General features: G+C 47.7%; 1 protein-coding gene across 4 annotated transcripts in view; it reads left to right on the top strand.

Moving 5' to 3' along the window:
* Window positions 1-19,787, top strand: part of mogs (mannosyl-oligosaccharide glucosidase) — a 127,958-nt gene that overhangs the window by 79,689 nt on the left and 28,482 nt on the right. For all 4 annotated transcript variants that reach the window (XM_067978303.1, XM_067978250.1, XM_067978380.1 and 1 more), the window contains exon 3: window positions 7,639-7,859. In XM_067978303.1, the coding sequence (XP_067834404.1) occupies window positions 7,639-7,859 (221 nt within the window). The remainder of the gene's footprint in view (window positions 1-7,638; window positions 7,860-19,787) is intronic.

Genomic DNA, 19,787 nt, shown 5'->3' with positions numbered 1-19,787 from the left:
ATAAACACCGACATAGACTGTTGGGCTGAATGGCCTGTTTCAGTGCATAAATTCTATGTAACCAATGTCTTTAAGGAGGAGAGAGGCGGAGAGGAAATTCCAGAGCTGAGGGCCTGGACAGCCAAAGGCACGGCTACAAATGGTGGGGCACAGGAAGTGGGGGATGCACAAGAGTCCAGAGTTTGAGGAACACAGCATTCTCGCACGCGAAGCAGATGGTATTGACATTTTTAATGGGAGGCTTGATGCATACATGAAGGAGAAGGGATAGAGGAATACAGGGGCAGTGTGGGAAGAGGTAATTAGATTGTTATGAGGCTCGTGTGGAGTATAAACACTGGCAGAATGGCTTGTTGCTGTGTGTAGTTTCTGTGTAATTCTATATGCATCTATGCACGCTGGTCCAATTATTCCCCCGTCCCGTCCTGTCACTTCACGTAACAACACTACTTGGTCTTGATTCCTTGTACTGACCTTTCCCCTTTCTGTTGTGGTCACTACTCCTGAGATGCTCACCACATTTAACTCATCTACTTGATCTATGTCATTACTCACAACCAGATCGAACAACTCCACTCCCCTCGTTGGCAAACACACAGCTTCAGGAAGGAGTCCTGCACTTCCTGAATTTTAGGAATTTCATTCTCTTTACTCCATTTACTCCCTCTCTATCCCAATCAATGAGCAGGTCATTAAACCCTGTCAAAAGCAAAATACTGTGGATGCTGGAAATCTGAAATAAAAACAGAAAACACTGGAGAAGCTCATCAAGTCAGGCAGCATCTGTGGAGAAAGAAACAGAGTTAACGTTTCAGATCAAAGACCTTTTTGTCAGAACTGGAAGATGTTAAAGTTTTTGAGCAAGTACAGGGGAAGGGGAGGGAAGGAAAGAACAAAAGGGAAGGTCGGTAGAGGGAAGGAGTGATTAAATGATAAAAGGGATGATGGTACAAGGCAAGGAAGGTGGGAATGGGACAGGTTAAGAAACAAAAGATTGATCATTGATCAGGAGTAGCTGTAAATGGCAGCAGCAGAACCATTACCAGCACTGACTGACCGAAAAAATGGGAGCAGTGGTTATGATCTGAAGTTACTGAAATCAATGTTGAGTCCGGAAGGTTGTAAAGTGCCTAATCGAGAGGCGAGGTGCTGTTCCTCGAGCTTACATTGAGCTTCATTGGAACATTGTAAGAGGCCGAGAACAGAAAAGTCAGAGTAGGAGTGGGAACGGGAATTAAAATGGTAAGCGACCGGCAGGTCAAGGTCACCTTGCGGACAGAGAGGAGATGTTTAGCAAAGCGATCACCCAATCTTAGTTTGGTCTCTCCAATGTAAGGAGACTGCATTATGAGCAGCGGATACAGTATATTAAATTGAAAGAAGTACAGGTAAATCACTGTTACTCCTGGAAGGAGTGTTTGGCGCCCTCCTGCGCTCGCACGGGAAGGTGCCGTGGGGAGGAGAGCGGGTGTTGGGGGTGATGGAAGAGTGGACTTGAGTGTCGCGGAGGGAGCGGTCCCTTCGGAATGCTGAAAGGGGAGGGGAAGATGTGTTTGGTGGTGGGATCACGTTGGAGGTGGTGGAAATGGCGGAGGATGAGACGTTGAATGTGGAGGCTGGTGGGGTGGAAGGTGAGGACAAAGGGGATCCTATCATGGTTCTGGGAACGAGGGGAAGGGGTGAGGGCAGAAGTGCGGGAAATAGTCGGACACGGTCGAGGGCCGTCAACTACAGTGGAAGGGGATAGAGTCCTTACAGGAAGCGGGGTTGGAAGAAATGTAATCAAGGTAGCCGTGGGAATCGGTGGGCTTATAATAGATATTGGTTGACAGCCTATCCCCAGAAATGGAGATAGAGAAGTCGAGGAAGGCAAGAGAAGAGTTGGAGATGGACCATGTGAAGGTGAGGGAAGGGTGGAAATTGGAAGTTGATGAAATTTTCCAGTTCGGGGCAAGAGCACCGATACGATCATCAATGTACCGGAAAAGAGGTGAGGGAGGGCACCTGAGTTGGACTGGAACAAGGATGTTCCACATATCCCAAAAAAAGGCAGACATAGCTGGGACCCATACAGGTTCCCATAGCGACACTTTTTATTTGGAGGAAGTGAGTGGAGTCAAAGGAGAAGTTGTTCAATGTAAGAACAAGTTCAGCCAGGCGGAGGAGGGCGGTGGAAGGGACTGGTTGGGCCTCCATTCATAGAAGAAGCAGAGGGCCTGCAGGGCGGATGGAGGTGTAGAGGGTCTGGATGTCCAAGGTGAAAAGGAGACGGTTAAGGCTGGGGAACTGGAAACTGATAAAGTGGGGAGGGCGACAGAAGAGTGGCGGATGTAGGTCGGAAGAGACTGGACAAGGGGAGAAAAAAGTGTCAAAAAAGGATGAAATAAGTTCCATGGGGCAAGAACAGTCCGAAACAATGGGTCTCCCAGGGCAGTCCTGTTTGTGGATCTTGGGAAGGAGGTAGAAGTGGGCAGTGCGGGGATGGGGGACTATGAGATTGGAGGCTGTGGGAGGGAAGATCTCCAGAGGAGATGAGGTCAGTGACGATCTGGGAAACTATAGCTTGATGTTTGGAGGTGGGGTCATGGGCCAGGGGGAGGTAGTCGGAAGTGTTGGAGAGTTGGCGTTCAGCATCTGCAAGGTAGAGGTCTGTTCGCCACAACGACAACAGCGCCGCCCTTGTCAGGATTGGACCTGAGACAACCTTCCGGACTCAACATTGATTTCAGTAACTTCAGATCATAACCACTGCTCCCATTTTTTCGGTCAGTCAGTGCTGGTAATGGTTCTGCTGCTGCCATTTACAGCTACTCCTGATCAATGATCAATCTTTTGTTACTTAACCTGTCCCATTACAACCTTCCTTGCCTTGCACCATCATCCCTTTTATCATTTTATCACTCATGCCCTCCACCCTATCACAGACCTTTCCTTTTGTTCTTTTTTCCCCCTCCCCATACTCTTTAGCATCTTCCAGTTCTGACGAAAGGTCTTCGACCTGAAACTTTAACTCTGTTTCTTTCCCCACAGATGCTGCCTCACTTGCTGAGTTTCTCCAGCATTTTCTGTTTTTATTTCATTAAACCCTGTCCCGATCAATGCGCAGAATGTCTATTGATACCACTGTGTCAGCCAATGAGTCGCACTGTGTCAGTTAATAAGTAGGAGGTGTGGCAGGACTTACAGCAAAGTTTATTTAATCGGCAAACAGCAAAGCAAACAAAGTCTATTTATAGAGTCTATTTAAAAAGTCTCTAGGACCAAAACTTAGCAACTTCTCCGGAGTACAGCAGGTTTTTTATCTCCAGCAAAATGGAGTGAAGGATATTTACATATTACAAATTGATTATTTCTCCAGCAAAATGCAGTGAGTGGAGGATGGTTACATAAATACAGATTATGTGCGTAAAATCAATCTCAGTCACTTACAGGCGTGATTGACCAGGGAATTAGCCAATCATCTCCATTCTGGCCGGGAATAGTGGTGTCAATATATGCTTGTAAACAATTTTACAACACCAAGTTATAGTCCAGCAATTTTATTTTAAATTCACAAGCTTTCGGAGGCTTCCTCCTTCCTCAGGTTTTTGTTCACCTGAGGAAGGAGGAAGCCTCCGAAAGCTTGTGAATTTAAAATAAAATTGCTGGACTATAACTTGGTGTTGTAAAATTGTTTACAATTGTCAACCCCAGTCCATCACCGGCATCTCCACATCAATATATGCTGTCATTCTATCCCTCCTGGAAATATTGTAGCCTGATATGTTTTATTTTCTACTTCTGCCCAGTTTGCAACCAGATTCTGCCCTGATGGCGGTACCATTGAAAGTGAAGGGAAATGGTTGGGCTTTCTCATGTTGGAGATGTGGCATGAACCTTACCTACCAGTTTTCAGGGTGGGATGCAAGTCTTGCTGTAAATTGAATGGGCTGCTTATTATTGGAGGAGCTGAACACTGTGCAATCATCAGCAAACATCCCTACTGCTGACCTTATGACGGAAGGAAGGTCATTTTTGAAGTAGCTAAAGATGTTAGGGCCGAGGATGCTGCCCTGAGGAACACACTGTCAGTGTGTGCAGTGAGTACCATTTCACCGCAAGCACTAAAAAGCAAGCTAGACAAGTTCATCAGTGTAGCCAACCTTGGTTTCTTGGAACTTGTTTAATCATCTTCGGGGTCAGAGAGGAATTTCCTAAATTAGCTTGAGGGTTTTTTTTCTCTCTCTCTCCTAGGAAACTGTGTGGCTGGTGGGTTGGGGGGCAGGGAGTAGGGTGCATAGGAGGGAATGATGATATGAGAAGTTACACCATGACAACATGGGACAGGTTCGCTGGACCAGCTTGGCTTTTTCAGTCTTTCCTTTTCATATGTACATGTGTCAGAGAGGAGCAGGACAAGAGGGCACAGGCCCACGATTGTAAGACGTTGGAAATTTGTTTTTACAGAAAGTGAGCAACAGCTGGATCAGATTGACAGGAAGATTAATTGAACCCTGGATTCATTTAAGAAACAAATAAATGAGATCAATGATTTGGATATAGAATCATACAAAGGTTACAGCACGGAAGGGGCCCATCGAGTCCGTGCCGGCTCTATGCAAGAACAATCCAGCTAGTCCCACTCCCCCACCCTATCCCTGTAGTCCTGCAAATTTTTTCCCTTCGAGTACTTATCCAGTTCCCTTTTGAAGGCCATGATTGAATCTGCCTCCACCATCCCCTCGGGCAGTGCATTCCAGATCACAACCACTCGCTGTGTTTTTAAAAAAAAAGTTTTTCCTCATGTCACTTTTTTGTTTCTTTTGCCAATCACCTTAAATCTGTGTCCTCTGGTTCTCGACCCTTCCGCCAATGGGAACAATTTCTCTCTATCTACTCTGTCTAGACCCTTCATGATTTTGAATACCTCTATCAAATCTCCTCGCAACTGTCTCTGTTCCAAGGAGAACAACCCCAGCTTCTCCAGTCTACCCACGTAACTAAAGTCCCTCATCCCTGGAATCATTCGAGTAAATCTCTTCTGCACCCTCTCTAAGGCCTTCACATCTTCCCTAAAGTGTGGTGCCCAAAACTGGACACAATACTGCAGTTGTGGCCGAACCAGTGTTTTATAAAGGTTCATCATGACTTCCATACTTTTGTACTCTACGCCTCTATTTATAAAGCCCAGGATCCCGTATGCTTTTTTTAACCACTTTCTCAACCTGTCCTGCCACCTTTAATGATTTGTGTACATATACCCCCAGATCTCTGTTCCTGTACCCCTTTTAGAGTTGTGCCCTCTAGTTTATATTGCCTCTCCTCATTCTTCCTACCGAAATGTATCACCTTGCATTTTTCTGCATTAAATTTTATCTGCCACGTGTCTACCCATGCCACCAGCCTGTCTATATCCACTTGAAGTCTATCACAATCCCCCTCAATGACCCCTGGGGAACACCAATGTACACCTCCCTCCAGTCTGAAAAACAACCGTTCACCAATACTCTCTGTTACTTAGCCAATTCTGTATCCATGCTGCTTTTGCCCTTTTATTCCATGGGCTTTAATATTGATGACAAACCTATTATGTGGCACCTTATTAAACATCTTTTGAAAATCCATATACACCACATTGCCCTCATCTACCCTCTTTGATACCTCATCAAAAAACACTACCAATATAGGTCTAGAGGGAGTGGTATTGAAATTTGCAGATGATACCAAAGCAGGAAGTATAGTTAATTCTTTAAGACCAAACAAAGTTGCAAAGGGATATTGATAAGATGGGGGAATGGGCTAAAATGTAGCAGATGGAATTTGATGTCAGTAAGTGTGAAGTAATGCATTTTGGTAAAAACTAACAGCAGTAATTATATTCTGATGGATATAAGCTCAGTGATGTGGAAGAACAAAGGGATTTGGGGGCACAGGTTCACAGGATATAGTACTGTGTGCAGTATTGGGCTCCACCTATAGGAAATATAAATACAGAGAAAGATTTTAAGCTTTTTCTATTAGAATAACGCAGATTATGGGACGATGTGATCGAAGTGTTTAAAATGGTGAAAGGATGGGACAGGTAGATAGAAGCAGATTGTTTCCAGTCGTTGAGGGTCTAGAACAAGGAGCCAGAGATACAAGATTAAATGTAAGAGATTCAGAACAGAGCAGGAAAACCCATTTCACAGAGGGTTGTGAGGCTGTGGGATTCACATTCAGGGTTAGTGATTGAGGCAGAAACAATATCAACATTGAAGATTAGATTGGGTGGGGGGGGAATGGATGAAGGAAAGGGAATGGGAACAGGGAGGGGAAATGTGATTCAGACTATTTGCTCGCGTGGACGGCAAATCCCGACATGGACTGGACATTGCTGCAGCAATTCCTCAGGGCAGTGTCCTAGGCCCAACCATCTTCAGCTGCTTAATCAGTGACCTTCCCTCCATCATAAGGTCAGAAATGGGGATGTTTGCTGATGATTGCAGAGTGTTCAGTTCCATTTGCAACCCCTCAGATAATGAAGCAGTCCGAGCCTGCATGCAGCAAGAACTGGACAACATTCAAGCTTGGGCTGATAAGTGGCAAGTAACCTTCGTGCCAGACAAGTGCCAGGCAATGACCATCTCCAACAAGAGAGAGTCTAACCACCTCCCCTTGACATTCAACGGCATTACCATCGCCGAATCCCCCACCATCAACATCCTGGGGGTCACCATTGACCAGAAACTTAACTGGATCAGCCACATAAATACTGTGGCTACAAGAGCAGGTCAGAGGCTGGGTATTCTGCGGCGAGTGACTCATCTCCTGACTTCCCAAAGCTTTTCCACCATCTCCAAGGCACAAGTCAGGAGTGTGATGGAATACTCTCCACTTGCCTGGATAAGTGCAGCTCCAACAACACTCAAGAAGCTCGACACCATCCAAGACAAAGCAGCCCGCTTGATTGGCACCCCATCCACCACCCTAAACATTCACTCCCTTCACCACCGGCGCACAGTGGCTGCAGTGTGTACCATCCACAGGATGCACTGCAGCAACTCGCCAAGGCTTCTTCGACAGCACCTCCCAAACCCACGACCTCTACCACCTAGAAGGACAAGGGCAGCAGGTACATGGGAACAATACCACCTGCCCGTTCCCCTCCCGACTTGGAAATATATCATCGTTCTTTCATCGTCGCTGGGTCAAAATCCTGGAACTCCCTCCCTAACAGCACTGTGGAAGAACCTTCACACACAGACTGCAGCGGTTCAAGAAGGCGGCTCACCACCACCTTCTCAAAGGCAATTAGGGATGGGCAATAAATGCCGGCCTTGCCAGCGACGCCCACATCCCATGAACGGAAAAAAAAGGATGGCCTCTTTCCCTGTTGCAACTTCTAAGTATTTCTGTGGGCAGACAATACAGTAGGGTTGGTATTTCAGAAGGATGAAATAAAAACAGCCAAAGGGATATATTCATCCAAACTGACCTTGTGGGTTGTTGCTTGGAGGCTTGGTTACATTTGGGTATTTTCTTTCAGAATTTGGTCCAAACTCCTTTCTTTTGAATGACTGGGTTTTCTGGATATTGTACATTATTCATTTTTATTGCAGCATGATCCAGAAACTGAGCAACAGTTGATCCAATTTGAATTTATTTTTTAAAATTTAGGCTTGATGTGGCTACAGCAGTTCAAAGCAGAGGTGAATCTGCGACATACATGTGAGCAGGGTGACCGCCTGCCCAGCTATGGCTGGCTAATGCACGATGGGATAAACTTTGGAGTGCAGGAAATAAAAGAAAACGATTTCATATTAACAACCGAGTTTGTGAAGCGTGTTGGTGGGCAACATGGTGGAGATTGGACATGGAGAATTACTGCAAAACCACAGGTGTGTCCATGAAATGACTCAATTAAAAATAACAAGATCTGTTTTTATTAGTCATATGATGATCAATCAGCTCATTGTTTGGACTGCAATCACCAGTTAATGCTTCACCCCGATAAGAGATAGGAGCAGGAGTAGGCCATTCGGCCCCTTGAGCCTGCTCCGCCATTTAATGAGATCATGGCTGATCTGATATTTACCTTAACTCCACTTTCTCGCCCTTTCCCCATATCCTTGACTCACAGATGATGTTACATTGAGGAAAGTTTCATTAAAATAGAGTATTCTTGAACCTATATTTTTCCTTAACTCCTATTTTATATTTGAAATTGCCTACAGACTATGTTAGAATTTGCATCAGCTGTTTCGAAACATATGAAGATGATCATTTGGTACCACAAGCTTGCCTTTTTTTGGTTGATTTCTCCCTCACCAGCCTACTTCTCATCATGGGCTCGATTTTGGAATCCAAGTGCGGGGGCAGTGGGAGGGCTCTGAAAATTGGGGCAATCCCGGGCGGGTTTGGAACCCGGCTCCAACCCGCATACTTCCAGGTTCCCCACTGTCGCGTCTGTGTGCACACGCATCTCTCGAATGCGGAAGTCCCACCGGCAATTAAAGCCGGCGGGATGACAATTAAAACAGTTAGATAGTTGAAGTACTTAATTTTGTGCACATTGAGGCAGGGGTCTGATTTTCAAACATCCTCAGCGTGTTTCCCGTGCTGTGGGAAACACTCCATGTTCTACTAGACGTGTTTCAGCTAGCAGCCAGTTGGACATTGAATTGCTTGTTTGTCTGATGGGGATAAAAGGTGAGTTATTGCAACAGGGCACTCAGTTCTTTCAGACAAACTTTTGGCTAGGAGATCTTTGTGTTTTCACTGCAAGTTCTTACTTTCCACTCTCAATTTTTCTGTTCACACATACTTAACTTTTCAGACCCCCTCAAACTGACACCATCAGGATTGGTTGGGGGGGGGGGGGCCATGGCTGCATTCACCACTACATCCGAGGACGAACAACATCACCAGTCTCACCAGGCACGGCGTGCACTTCTGCCATTTGTGGCTCTACAACACAGTGCTGCACCACAGGCACCTGCGCAAGATCACAGAGGGCAACAACAGAGAGAGCAACGTTGCAGGAGGCACTACCTTCGCCACTGGGTCTACAGACCGAGGCTCAGCTTCCTGGACCTCTCTGAGGAGCAGTGCATACAGAGGCTCAGTGTGAGTTGCCAGGTGGCCACAGACATCTGCAGCCTCCTTCATGCCGAGCTGCTCCAGGCTGGGCCGAGCGGCATCTTGTTACCAGTCGCAGTTAAAGTCACCACTGCCCTTAACTTCTTCACCTCTGGATCGTTCCAGGGTGCCACTGGGGACATCGCCAGGGTGTCTCAGTCGTCTGCACACAAGTGCATGAAGCAGGTCACCGAGTGCTTGATTCGCAGAGCCTCGCATTACGTCAGCTTCCTCATTGATGACCTCAGCCAGACTGAGAGGGCAGTGGGATTCCACTCTGTGGTTGGCTTCCCACGGATGCAGGGTGCAATCGATTGCATGCATATAGCAATACAAGCACCTCCACTTGAGTCAGGATTGTTCATCAACAGAAAGGGGTATCGCTCCATCAACACTCAGCTCGTTTGTAACCACCGCAAAAGATTCCTTCACGTGTGCGCCAGATTCCCTGGCAGCTGTCATGATTCCTTCATTCTGAGGGAATTCAACATCCCAGGCCTCTTCCATGCACCGAACACCCGCAAGGTCTGGCTCCTCGAGGACAAGGGATATACCCCCTGCATACGTGGCTCATGACACCTCTGAGGAACCCCACCAACGAGCAACAGCGTCGATATAACGACAGCCACATCGCCACCAGGTCTACAATTGAGCATGCTTTAGGGCTGCTCAAGATGCGATTTAGGTGCCTCGATCGTTCTTGGGGAGCGCTTCAATACGCACCAGACAGAGTGGGACGCATTATAGTAGTGTGTTGTATCCTGCACAACATGGGGCAATCGAGGGGTGCCACTTGAGGAGGCCCCATCCACATCGGTCATCCACATTGAGGAGGAGGAGGAGGAACCCATGGTCAGAGCAGCGGCTCACCCGGCTGTTCATGAGGCCAGGGAGTCACAGATATGTGAGCAGTTCTCTTAACATCAGACAGTGTGAAGAGTCCAGTCCTCAGACCACCTGGAAAGACCAGCGCCAACACCAGCCCCCACCCCACCCCACCGCCCCCCCCCCCCCCCCCCGCAGCACAAAACAGTCCAACAACTACATATACACCCACTGTAAAGTCACCCACTGGGTGGCATCAAGTGTCGCAGTTCATGGTGAACCTCATGAAAGGACCCATCACAAAAACCAGTCAAGAATGGGCAAGACGTGGCAGTAGTGGTGATAATAACATTTAATGTGAGTTTAACAAAAACCAAATATAAATGAAAAACATGACCATCTGTCAAACACCCTTGTGTATACCCTTCGTGCTCACAAAACCTTAGCCTTTCTCTTCCTACTACTTCTACATGGTGCATCCCTAATGGCTGCTGCAGACGTAGTGGCAGATTGCTCGTGTTCATACCCTGACCAATTAGATGCTTTGGGCCTACGCCCTCTGGGTTTTGAAGCCCGTGAGGGCCCCTCCAAAGACTGCTCCAACTGCACCTGCACCTGTGCAGGGGCTGACTCAGCTGACTGGAGAGGAGGCAGCATCGCGGGTACTGGTTGAGAGGGGAGCAATGGGTGAGATGTGGGAGCGCTTTGAATGACTACCTCACTTCCATGTCCCCTTTTACCATCATCCCTCCCCTGGGCCAGGCCCACATCACTCCTACCACCCTGCTGGACAACAATGTGGTAGACATGTTTGATGCCTTGTAAGGCCACTTCTAAACTATCTGTCAGCTTGTTTAAGGCGGCAGAATGTTGTTCACCCTGAGTCCGAACAACCGTTCTTAGGGCCTGAATGGACTCATTTGTGAGCTGTGCTTGAAGCTCAACGGAGGCTAGCCTTCTGTCCATCGCAGACATTCCTGCACTTACCTGCGACACTATCTCAGACAGCTGCTCACATCCCTGCGACACTATCCCAGAGATTCCCTCCCGTACCTGTGCCACCATTCCACTCGAGCAGGAATTGGACTCCTCCATACTCTGCATTATTGTGGAGAGTGTACGTGGCACCTGTTCCAGTACATCATAAATTTGCTGCTGTCCCTCGATCATTCTCCTTTTAAAGGATGGCCCCCGGGGTTCAGCATCCGCATCCAGCTGGGCAGAGCCTGGAGAGGAGTGCTTCCACCAGAAGAGATAGGAGTAGGAGTAGGTCATTTGGCCCTTCAAGCCTGCTGCGCCATTTAGTAAGATCATGGCTGATCTGATTTTTACCTCAACTCCACTTTCCCACCTTTTCCCCATATCCTTTCACTCCCTTGCTGATCAAAAATTTGTCTAAGTCAGCCCAACGCATTCGCTCCACAGCTGCTCCAACCACCAGTGTCTGCTCGTGCTCACTTGTGTGTGGTGAATCACCAGGTGCCAACCCAACTAACTGACTAGTAGGACGCCAAGGTGTGAGTATCTGCGCTGGTGGGTGGCTCACTAAGATGTGACGATGCACCCTCAGAAGCCAGCAGGTCCTCCGAGGAATTGCCCTCTGCCATCACTGTGGTCGCTGAAGGGCCTTGAAGAGAACAAGGCAATATCAAGCATCATCACAGATGTGTCATGTGATGAGCATACTGAGGTGTTGAAAATGGTACGGCATGTTAACGTCAATTCATATTGTGTGTGATGAATATTGAAGTTCTGTCACCAGACGTTTGTGGGGTGCCAGTCTCGACGTCCCCGACGGACAGGCACTCAAGGGTGCGGCTGATCTGCAGGGCCTCCTCCTCTGCCTCTGTGAGGACCACTACTCCAGTCCTCGCCCTCACGTGCATTTTGCGCTCTGTTTTAGAAGGGGAGAAAATACAGACGTGTGAGTGAGTGATGGTGAAGTGGTCAGCCGATGAATGCTGTGGGTGAGGCTGACCGTGAAAGAGATGCTTCAGAGGGTGAGTATGAGACAGAGACATCATATTGGATGAGGATTGGGATGAGTGGTAGTGGTGGGGTCACAAATTGGGAGGTGAGGAAGTGCAGGTAAGTTGAGGATGAGCCTTAAGTGGGTGCGAGGAGTGATGTGATGGAGTAGTGTTGGCAGTGCAGAATGATGGTTGGGGGTGGAGGGGGCGCGGTGATGTGGAACATGGAATGCAGGAGGATCAGTAAGTATACTCACTTTTGCTGACCTAATTAGATCATTGAGCCGCTTCCTGCACTGGATCCAGGTTCGGGAGATGCTGCTGTTTGTGACCTTGAGCCAGGCCTTCTTGGCGGCAGAGACAGGCCACTTCCTCCCGTCCGTGGGGTAAAACACTTCGCTCCTCCTCACCCCGTCCAGGAGCTTCTGCAATGAGGTGTCGCTGAACCTTGGAGCAGCCTTGCCGCTGTGCTGCTCCATTGTGATTTCTGGGTCTTTGCTCCAGCAAAAGCCTTTGGAGCAATGGCCCTTTAAATAGAGCTCCTCCAGCTGACAGCCTGTGATGCGGGTGTGCAGTCCGCCTGCTGCACAGCTTTCGGACAGCAAATCCAGAAGCCACATTAAGTGGCACCAATTGAATTGCGATCGCGTGGGAAATGGACATTTTTTTATTGGTCGGGCTACCCATGTGCTCATTCACCCCCCCCCCCCGCCCCCGACCTTGCTGCCATCCCGCCTCCATTCTAAAAACGAGGCCCATTTCTCGATCTGGAAATGCATCAATTTGTCTCCATTAATAGCCTATGTCCAGTGGCTTTCACAGGCAATGCATTTCATGTCACTAACTCTGGAAAAAGGTTCTGCCTGAAGTACTGCTCATTTTTAAATTAAATCCCTTTTTTGAACCTTTGTTGGGGTAAGTGGTTTATATATCCACTTGATAATTCTCAGAGCATCTTTTAGATCATCTTGAGGTATCCTCTTTTCCAGTAAGAATAATCCAACTTCAGGAACCTCTTCTGAGAATGCTGAGGTCTTTTGTTGCCCAAACTGCACCATCTTAAGGGCAGCTGTACCTTCCCAAGTTGAGGTGAGCACAATATACACAGGATTCCAGATGGGGTATTTTGCCAAATGATGAATTTTCCTTTTTAAGAAAACCACTATTTTAAATGAAAGAATTGTATCGCTCAGAAACCTCAACAATCCCCCAGATCCAGGCAGTCGTCGGGATCGGATTGACTTCTTTTTAAAAACATAGAGAGAATGAGAAGTCCATACTGTTTACACGCCAAGATAAATGGTGAATAGAATCATAGAATCATAGAAGTTTACAACATGGAAACAGGCCCTTCGGCCCAACATGTCCATGTCGCCCAGTTTATACCACTAAGCTAGTCCCAATTGCCTGCACTTGGCCCATATCCCTCTATACCCATCTTACCCATGTAACTGTCCAAATGCTTTTTAAAAGACAAAATTGTACCCGCCTCCACTACTGCCTCTGGCAGCTCGTTCCAGACACTCACCACCCTTTGAGTGAAAAAATTGCCCCTCTGGACCCTTTTGTATCTCTCCCCTCTCACCTTAAATCTATGCCCCCTCGTTATAGACTCCCCTACCTTTGGGAAAAGATTTTGACTATCTACCTTATCTATGCCCCTCATTATTTTATAGACTTGTACAAGATCACCCCTCAACCTCCTACTCTCCAGGGAAAAAAGTCCCAGTCTGTCTAACCTCTCCCTATAAGTCAAACCATCAAGTCCCGGTAGCATCCTAGTAAATCTTTTCTGCACTCTTTCTAGTTTAATAATATCCTTTCTATAATAGGGTGACCAGAACTGTACACAGTACTCCAAGTGTGGCCTCACCAATGCCCTGTACAACTTCAACAAGACATCCCAACTCCTGTATTCAATGTTCTGACCAATGAAACCAAGCAAGCTGAATGCCTTCATCACCATCCTATCCACCTGTGACTCCACAACAACCCTCTACACCCACCCTCTGTCTTCTGTCGTCAAGCCAATGTTGTATCCAATTGGCGACCTCAACTTGGATCCCGTGAGATTTAACCTTATGTAACAACCTACCATGCGGTACCTTGTCAAAGGCTTTGCTAAAGTCCATGTAGACCACGTCTACTGCACAGCCCTCATCTATCTTCTTGGTTACCCCTTCAAAAAACTCAATCAAATTCGTGAGACATGATTTTCCTCTCTCAAAACCATGCTGACTGTTCCTAATCAGTCCCTGCCTCTCCAAATGCCCGGAGATCCTGTCTCTCAGAATACCCTCTAACAACTTACCCACTACAGATGTCAGGCTCACCGGTCTGTAGTTCCCAGGCTTTTCTCTGCCGCCCTTCTTAAACAAAGGCACGACATTTGCTACCCTCCAATCTTCAGGCACCTCACCTGCAGCAGTGGATGATTCAAATATCTCTGCTAGGGGACCCGCAATTTCCTCCCGAACCTCCCATAACGTCCTGGGATACATTTCATCAGGTCCCGGAGATTTATCTACCTTGATGCGCGTTAAGACTTCCAGCACCTCCCTTTCTGTAATATGTACACTCCTCAAGACATCACTATTTATTTCCCCAAGTTCCCTAACATCCATGCCTTTCTCAACCGTAAATACCGATGCGAAATATTCATTTAGGATCTCACCCATCTCTTGTGGTTCCGCACATAGAAGACCTTGTTGATCCTTAAGAGGCCCTACTCTCTCCCTCGTTACTCTTTTGCCTTTTATGTATTTGTAGAAGCTCTTTGGATTCTCCTTTGCCTTATCTGCCAAAGCAATCTCATGTCCCCTTTTTGCCCTCCTGATTTCTCTCTTAACTCTACTCCGGCAATCTCTATACTCTTCAAGGGATCCACTTGATCCCAGCTGCCTATGCATGTCATATGCCTCCTTCTTCTTTCTGACTAGGGCCTCAATCTCCCGAGTCATCCAAGGTTCCCTACTTCTACCAGCCTTGCCCTTTACTTTATAAGGAATGTGCTTACCCTGAACCCTGGTTAACACATTTTTGAAGGACTCCCACTTACCAGACGTCCCTTTGCCTGCCAACAGACTCTCCCAATCAACTTCTGAAAGTTCCTGTCCAATACCATCAAAATTGGCCTTTCCCCAATTTAGAATTTTAACTTTTGGGCCAGACCTATCCTTCTCCATAGCTATCTTAAAACTAATGGAATTATGATCACTGGTCCCAAAGTGATCCCTCACTAACACTTCTGTCACCTGCCCTTCCTTATTTCCCAAGAGGAGGTCAAGTTTTGCCCCCTCTCTAGTCGGGCCATCCACATACTGAATGAGAAATTCCTCCTGAATACACTCAACAAATTTCTCTCCATCCAAGCCCCTAATGCTATGGCTGTCCCAGTCAATGTTGGGAAAGTTAAAGTCCCCTACTATTACCACCCTATTTTTCTTGCAGCTGTCTGTAATCTCCTTACATATTTGCTCCTCAATTTCCCGTTGACTGTTTGGGGGTCTGTAGTACAATCCTATCAACGTGATCTCTCCCTTCTTATTTTTCAGTTCTACCCATATAGACTCCGTGGGCGAACCCTCGGATATATCCTCTCTCACTACTGCCGTGATGTTCTCCCTAATCAAGAACGCAACTCCCCCTCCTCTCTTACCTCCTGCTCTATCTTTCCTATAGCATCTGTACCCTGGAATATTTAGCTGCCAGTCCTGCCCCACCCTTAGCCATGTTTCAGTAATAGCTATAACATCCCAGTCCCATGTACCCATCCATGCCCTGAGTTCATCTGCCTTGCCCATCAGACTTCTTGCATTGAAATAAATGCAGTTTAATCTAGACTTCCCTTGGTCTTTGCCCTGCTTTCTCAGACCATTTGTCCGGTCATGATTTGTACACTCTCCCTTACTGCCGTTTGTTTCTGTCACCACTTTACTTCCCACTGACTTCCTGCATCGATTCCCATCCCCCTGCCACTTTAGTTTAAACCCTCCCCAACAGCACTAGCAAACACTCCCTCCAGGACATTGGTTCCAGTCCTGCCCAGATGCAGACCGTCCAATTTGTACTGGTCCCACCTCCCCCAGAACCGGTTCCAATGGCCCAGGAATTTGAATCCCTCCCTCTTGCACCATCTCTCAAGCCACGTATTCATCCTAGCTATCCTGTCATTCCTACTCTGACTAGCCCGTGGCACTGGTAGCAATCCTGAGATTACTACCTTTGAGGTCCTACTTTTTAGTTTAACTCCTAACTCCCTAAATTCAGCTTGTAGGACCTCATCCCGTTTTTTACCTATGTCGTTGGTACCTATATGCACCACGACAACTGGCTGTTCACCCTCCCCCTCCAGAATGTCCTGCAGCCGCTCCGAGACATCCCTGACCCTTGCACCAGGGAGGCAACATACCATCCTGGAGTCTCGGTTGCATCCTCAGAAACGCCTGTCTGTTCCCCTTACAATCGAGTCCCCTATCACTATAGCTCTGCCACTCTTTTTCCTGCCCTCCTGTTCAGCAGAGCCAGCCACGGTGCCATGAACCTGGCCGCTGCCACCTTCCCCTGGTGAGCCATCTCCCACAACAGTATCCAAAACGGTATACCTGTTTGAGAGGGGGATGGCCAAAGGGGACCCCTGCACTACCTGCCTGCATCTCTTACTCTTCCTGGTGGCCACCCATTCACTTCCTGCCTGTACTGCCTTTACCTGCGGTGTGACCAACTCGCTAAACGTGCTATCCACGAGTTTCTCTGCATCGCGGATGCTCCACAGTGAGTCCACCCGCAGCTCCAGCTCCGAGATACGATCGATCAGTAGCTGCAGGTGGACACACTTCCTGCACACATGGTCGGCAGGGACACTGGTAGTGTCCATGACTTCCCACATCTTGCAGGAGGGGCATATCACGGGTGCGAGGTCTGCTGCCATGATTTGCCTTAGCTTAGTTACCCCTTTTAAATTACGTTGAAATTTGAAAATGTTAACTATACCAGGGACCTAGGTTCACTGAAAAAAAAAACTACCTGCTATAAAAGCTGCTTAGTTTCCCAGCTCTTAGATTAAACCAATGCCCAAATTTAGAGAAGAAAAAAAAACAGTAATACTCACCAACCAATCACTTACCTGCTGTCCTGTGACGTCACTCCTTGGTTTTCTGTTGTTTTTGATCCGATCAGGTCCGCCGCCGCTCTGGTCTCGGGCCTCGGTCCGCCGCTCTTTTATCCCCGCTCTCGGTCTCTCTCCTCTGCTCCCGATCAGGTCCGCCGTCGCTCTGGTCTCGGGCCTCGGTCCTCCGCTCTTTTATCCCCGCTCTCGGTCTCTCTCCTCTGCTCCCGATCAGGTCCGCCGCCGCTCTGGTCTCGGGCCTCGGTCCGCCGCTCTTTTATCCCCGCTCTCGGTCTCTCTCTGCTCCCGATCAGGTCCACCGCCGCTCTGGTCTCGGGCCTGGGTCCACCGCTCTTTTATCCCCGCTCTCGGTCTCTCTCCTCTGCTCCCGATCAGGTCCGCCGCCTCTCGGGCCTCGGGCCACCGCTCTTTTATCCCCGCTCTCGGTCTCTCTCCTCTGCTCCCGATCAGGTCCGCCGCCGCTCTGGTCTCGGGCCTCGGGCCGCCGCTCTTTTATCCCCGCTCTCGGTCTCTCTCCTCTGCTCCCGATCAGGTCCGCCGCCGCTCTGGTCTCGGGCCTCGGTCCGCCGCTCTTTTATCCCCGCTCTCGGTCTCTCTCCTCTGCTCCCGATCAGGTCCGCCGCCGCTCTGATCATAGAATCATAGAAAATTTACGGCACAGAAGAAGGCCATTCGGCCCATCGTATCCGCACCGGCCAAAAATGAGCCACCGAGCCTAATCCCACTTTCCAGCACTTGGTCCATAGCCTTGTAGGTTATGGCACTTCAGGTACATATCCAGGTACTTTTTAAATGTGATGAGGGTTTCTGCCTCTCCCACCCTTTCAGGCAGTGAGTTCCAGACCCCCACCACCCTCTGGGTGAAAAAAATTCTCCTCATTTCCCCTCTCATCCTTCTACCAATCACTTTAAATCTATGCCCCCTGGTTATTGACCTCTCCACTAAGGGAAATAGGTCCTTCCTATCCACTCTATCCAGGCCCCTCATAATTTTATACATCTCAATACCCCTCAGTCTCCTCTGTTCCAAAGAAAACAACCCCAGCCTATCCAATCTTTCCTCATAGCTAAAATTCTCCAGTCCTGGCAACATCCTCATAAATCTCCTCTGTACCCTCTCTAGTGCAATCACATCTTTCCTGTAATGTGGTGACCAGAACTGTACGCAGTACTCAAGCTGTGGCCTAGCTCCTGTTTTATACAGTTCTAGCATTACCTCCCTGCTCTTATATTCTTTGCCTCTGCTGCTAATAGAAAGTATCCCGTATGCTTTTTTAACCACCTTATCTACCTGTCCTGCTACCTTCAGGGATCTATGGACATGCACTCCAAGGTCCCTCACTTCCTCTACACCTCTCAGTATCCTCCCATTTATTGTGTATTCCCTTGCCTTGTTTGCTCTCCCCAAATATATTACCCTACACTTCTCTGGATTGAATTCCATTTGCCACTTACATGCCCACCTGACCAGTCCATTGATATCTTCCTGCAGTCTACAGCTTTCCTCCTAACTATCAACCACACAGCCAATTTTTGTATCATCTGCAAACTTCTTAATCATGCCCCCTACATTTAAGTCCAAATCATTGATATATATCATAAAAAGCAAGGGACCTAGTTCTGAGCCCTGCGGAACCCCACTGGAAACGGCCCTCCAGTCGCAAAAACTCCAGATCCAGAATCCAAACTGATCCAGAACAGTGTGTCATAGCAGCCTTATGTTTTGTAAAATTGAATAGTCTATATTAACTATGTGACTGACACCACAAGGTTAACATGGACCAAATAGCAAGCAGGCAGAACCCTACAATCATGCAATCTTTGTCAGCAGTGTAGATGAAAACATAAAATTACAAAGCGATATTGATAGATTAGGTGAATGGGCAAAACTGTGGCAAATGGAATTCAATGTAGACAAATGTGAGGTCATCCACTTTGGATCAAAAAAGGATAGAACAGGATACTTTCTAAATGGTAAAAAGTTAAAAACAGTGTATGTCCAAAGGGACTTAGGGGTTCAGGTACACAGATCATTGAAGTGTCATGAACAGGTGCAGAAAATAATCAAGAAGGGCTAATGGAATGCTGGCCTTTATATCTAGAGGACGAGAGTACAAGGGGGCAGAAGTTATGCTGCAGCTATACAAAACCCTGGTTAGACTGCACCTGGAGTATTGTGAGCAGTTCTGGGCACCGCATCTACGGAAGGGCATATTGGCCTTGGAGGGAGTGCAGCGTAGGTTTACTAGAATGATACCCGGACTTCAAGGGTTGAGTTACGAGGAGAGATTACTCAAATTGGGGTTGTATTCTCTGGAGTTTTGAAGGTTAAGGGGTGATCTGATCGAAGTTTATAAGATATTAAGGGGAACAGATAGGGTGGATAGAGAGAAACTATTTCTGCTGGTTGGGGATTCTCGGAGTAGGGGGCACAGTCTAAAAATTAGAGCCAGACCTTTCAGGAGTGAGATTAGAAAACATTTCTGCACACAAAGGGTGGTCGAAGTTTGGAACTCTCTTCCGCAAACGGCAACTGATACTAGCTCAATTGCTAAATTTAAATCTGAGATCGATAGGTTTTTGGCAACCAAAGGTATTAAGGGATATGGGCCAAAGGCAGGTATATGGAGTTAGATCACAGATCAGCCATGATCTTATCAAATGGCGGAGCAGGCACGAGGGGCTGAATGGCCTTCTCCTGTTCCTATGTTCCTATCTTATAAACACGCCGCATTGTTTTATACATACACGTACATTACCCTTGG

Source organism: Heptranchias perlo, chromosome 1 (genome assembly GCF_035084215.1).
Source record: "Heptranchias perlo isolate sHepPer1 chromosome 1, sHepPer1.hap1, whole genome shotgun sequence".
In the NCBI taxonomy this organism is placed as follows: Eukaryota; Metazoa; Chordata; class Chondrichthyes; order Hexanchiformes; family Hexanchidae; genus Heptranchias; species Heptranchias perlo.
Note: the sequence above shows the minus strand (reverse complement) of the source record. Positions and strands in the feature narration are given on the sequence as shown.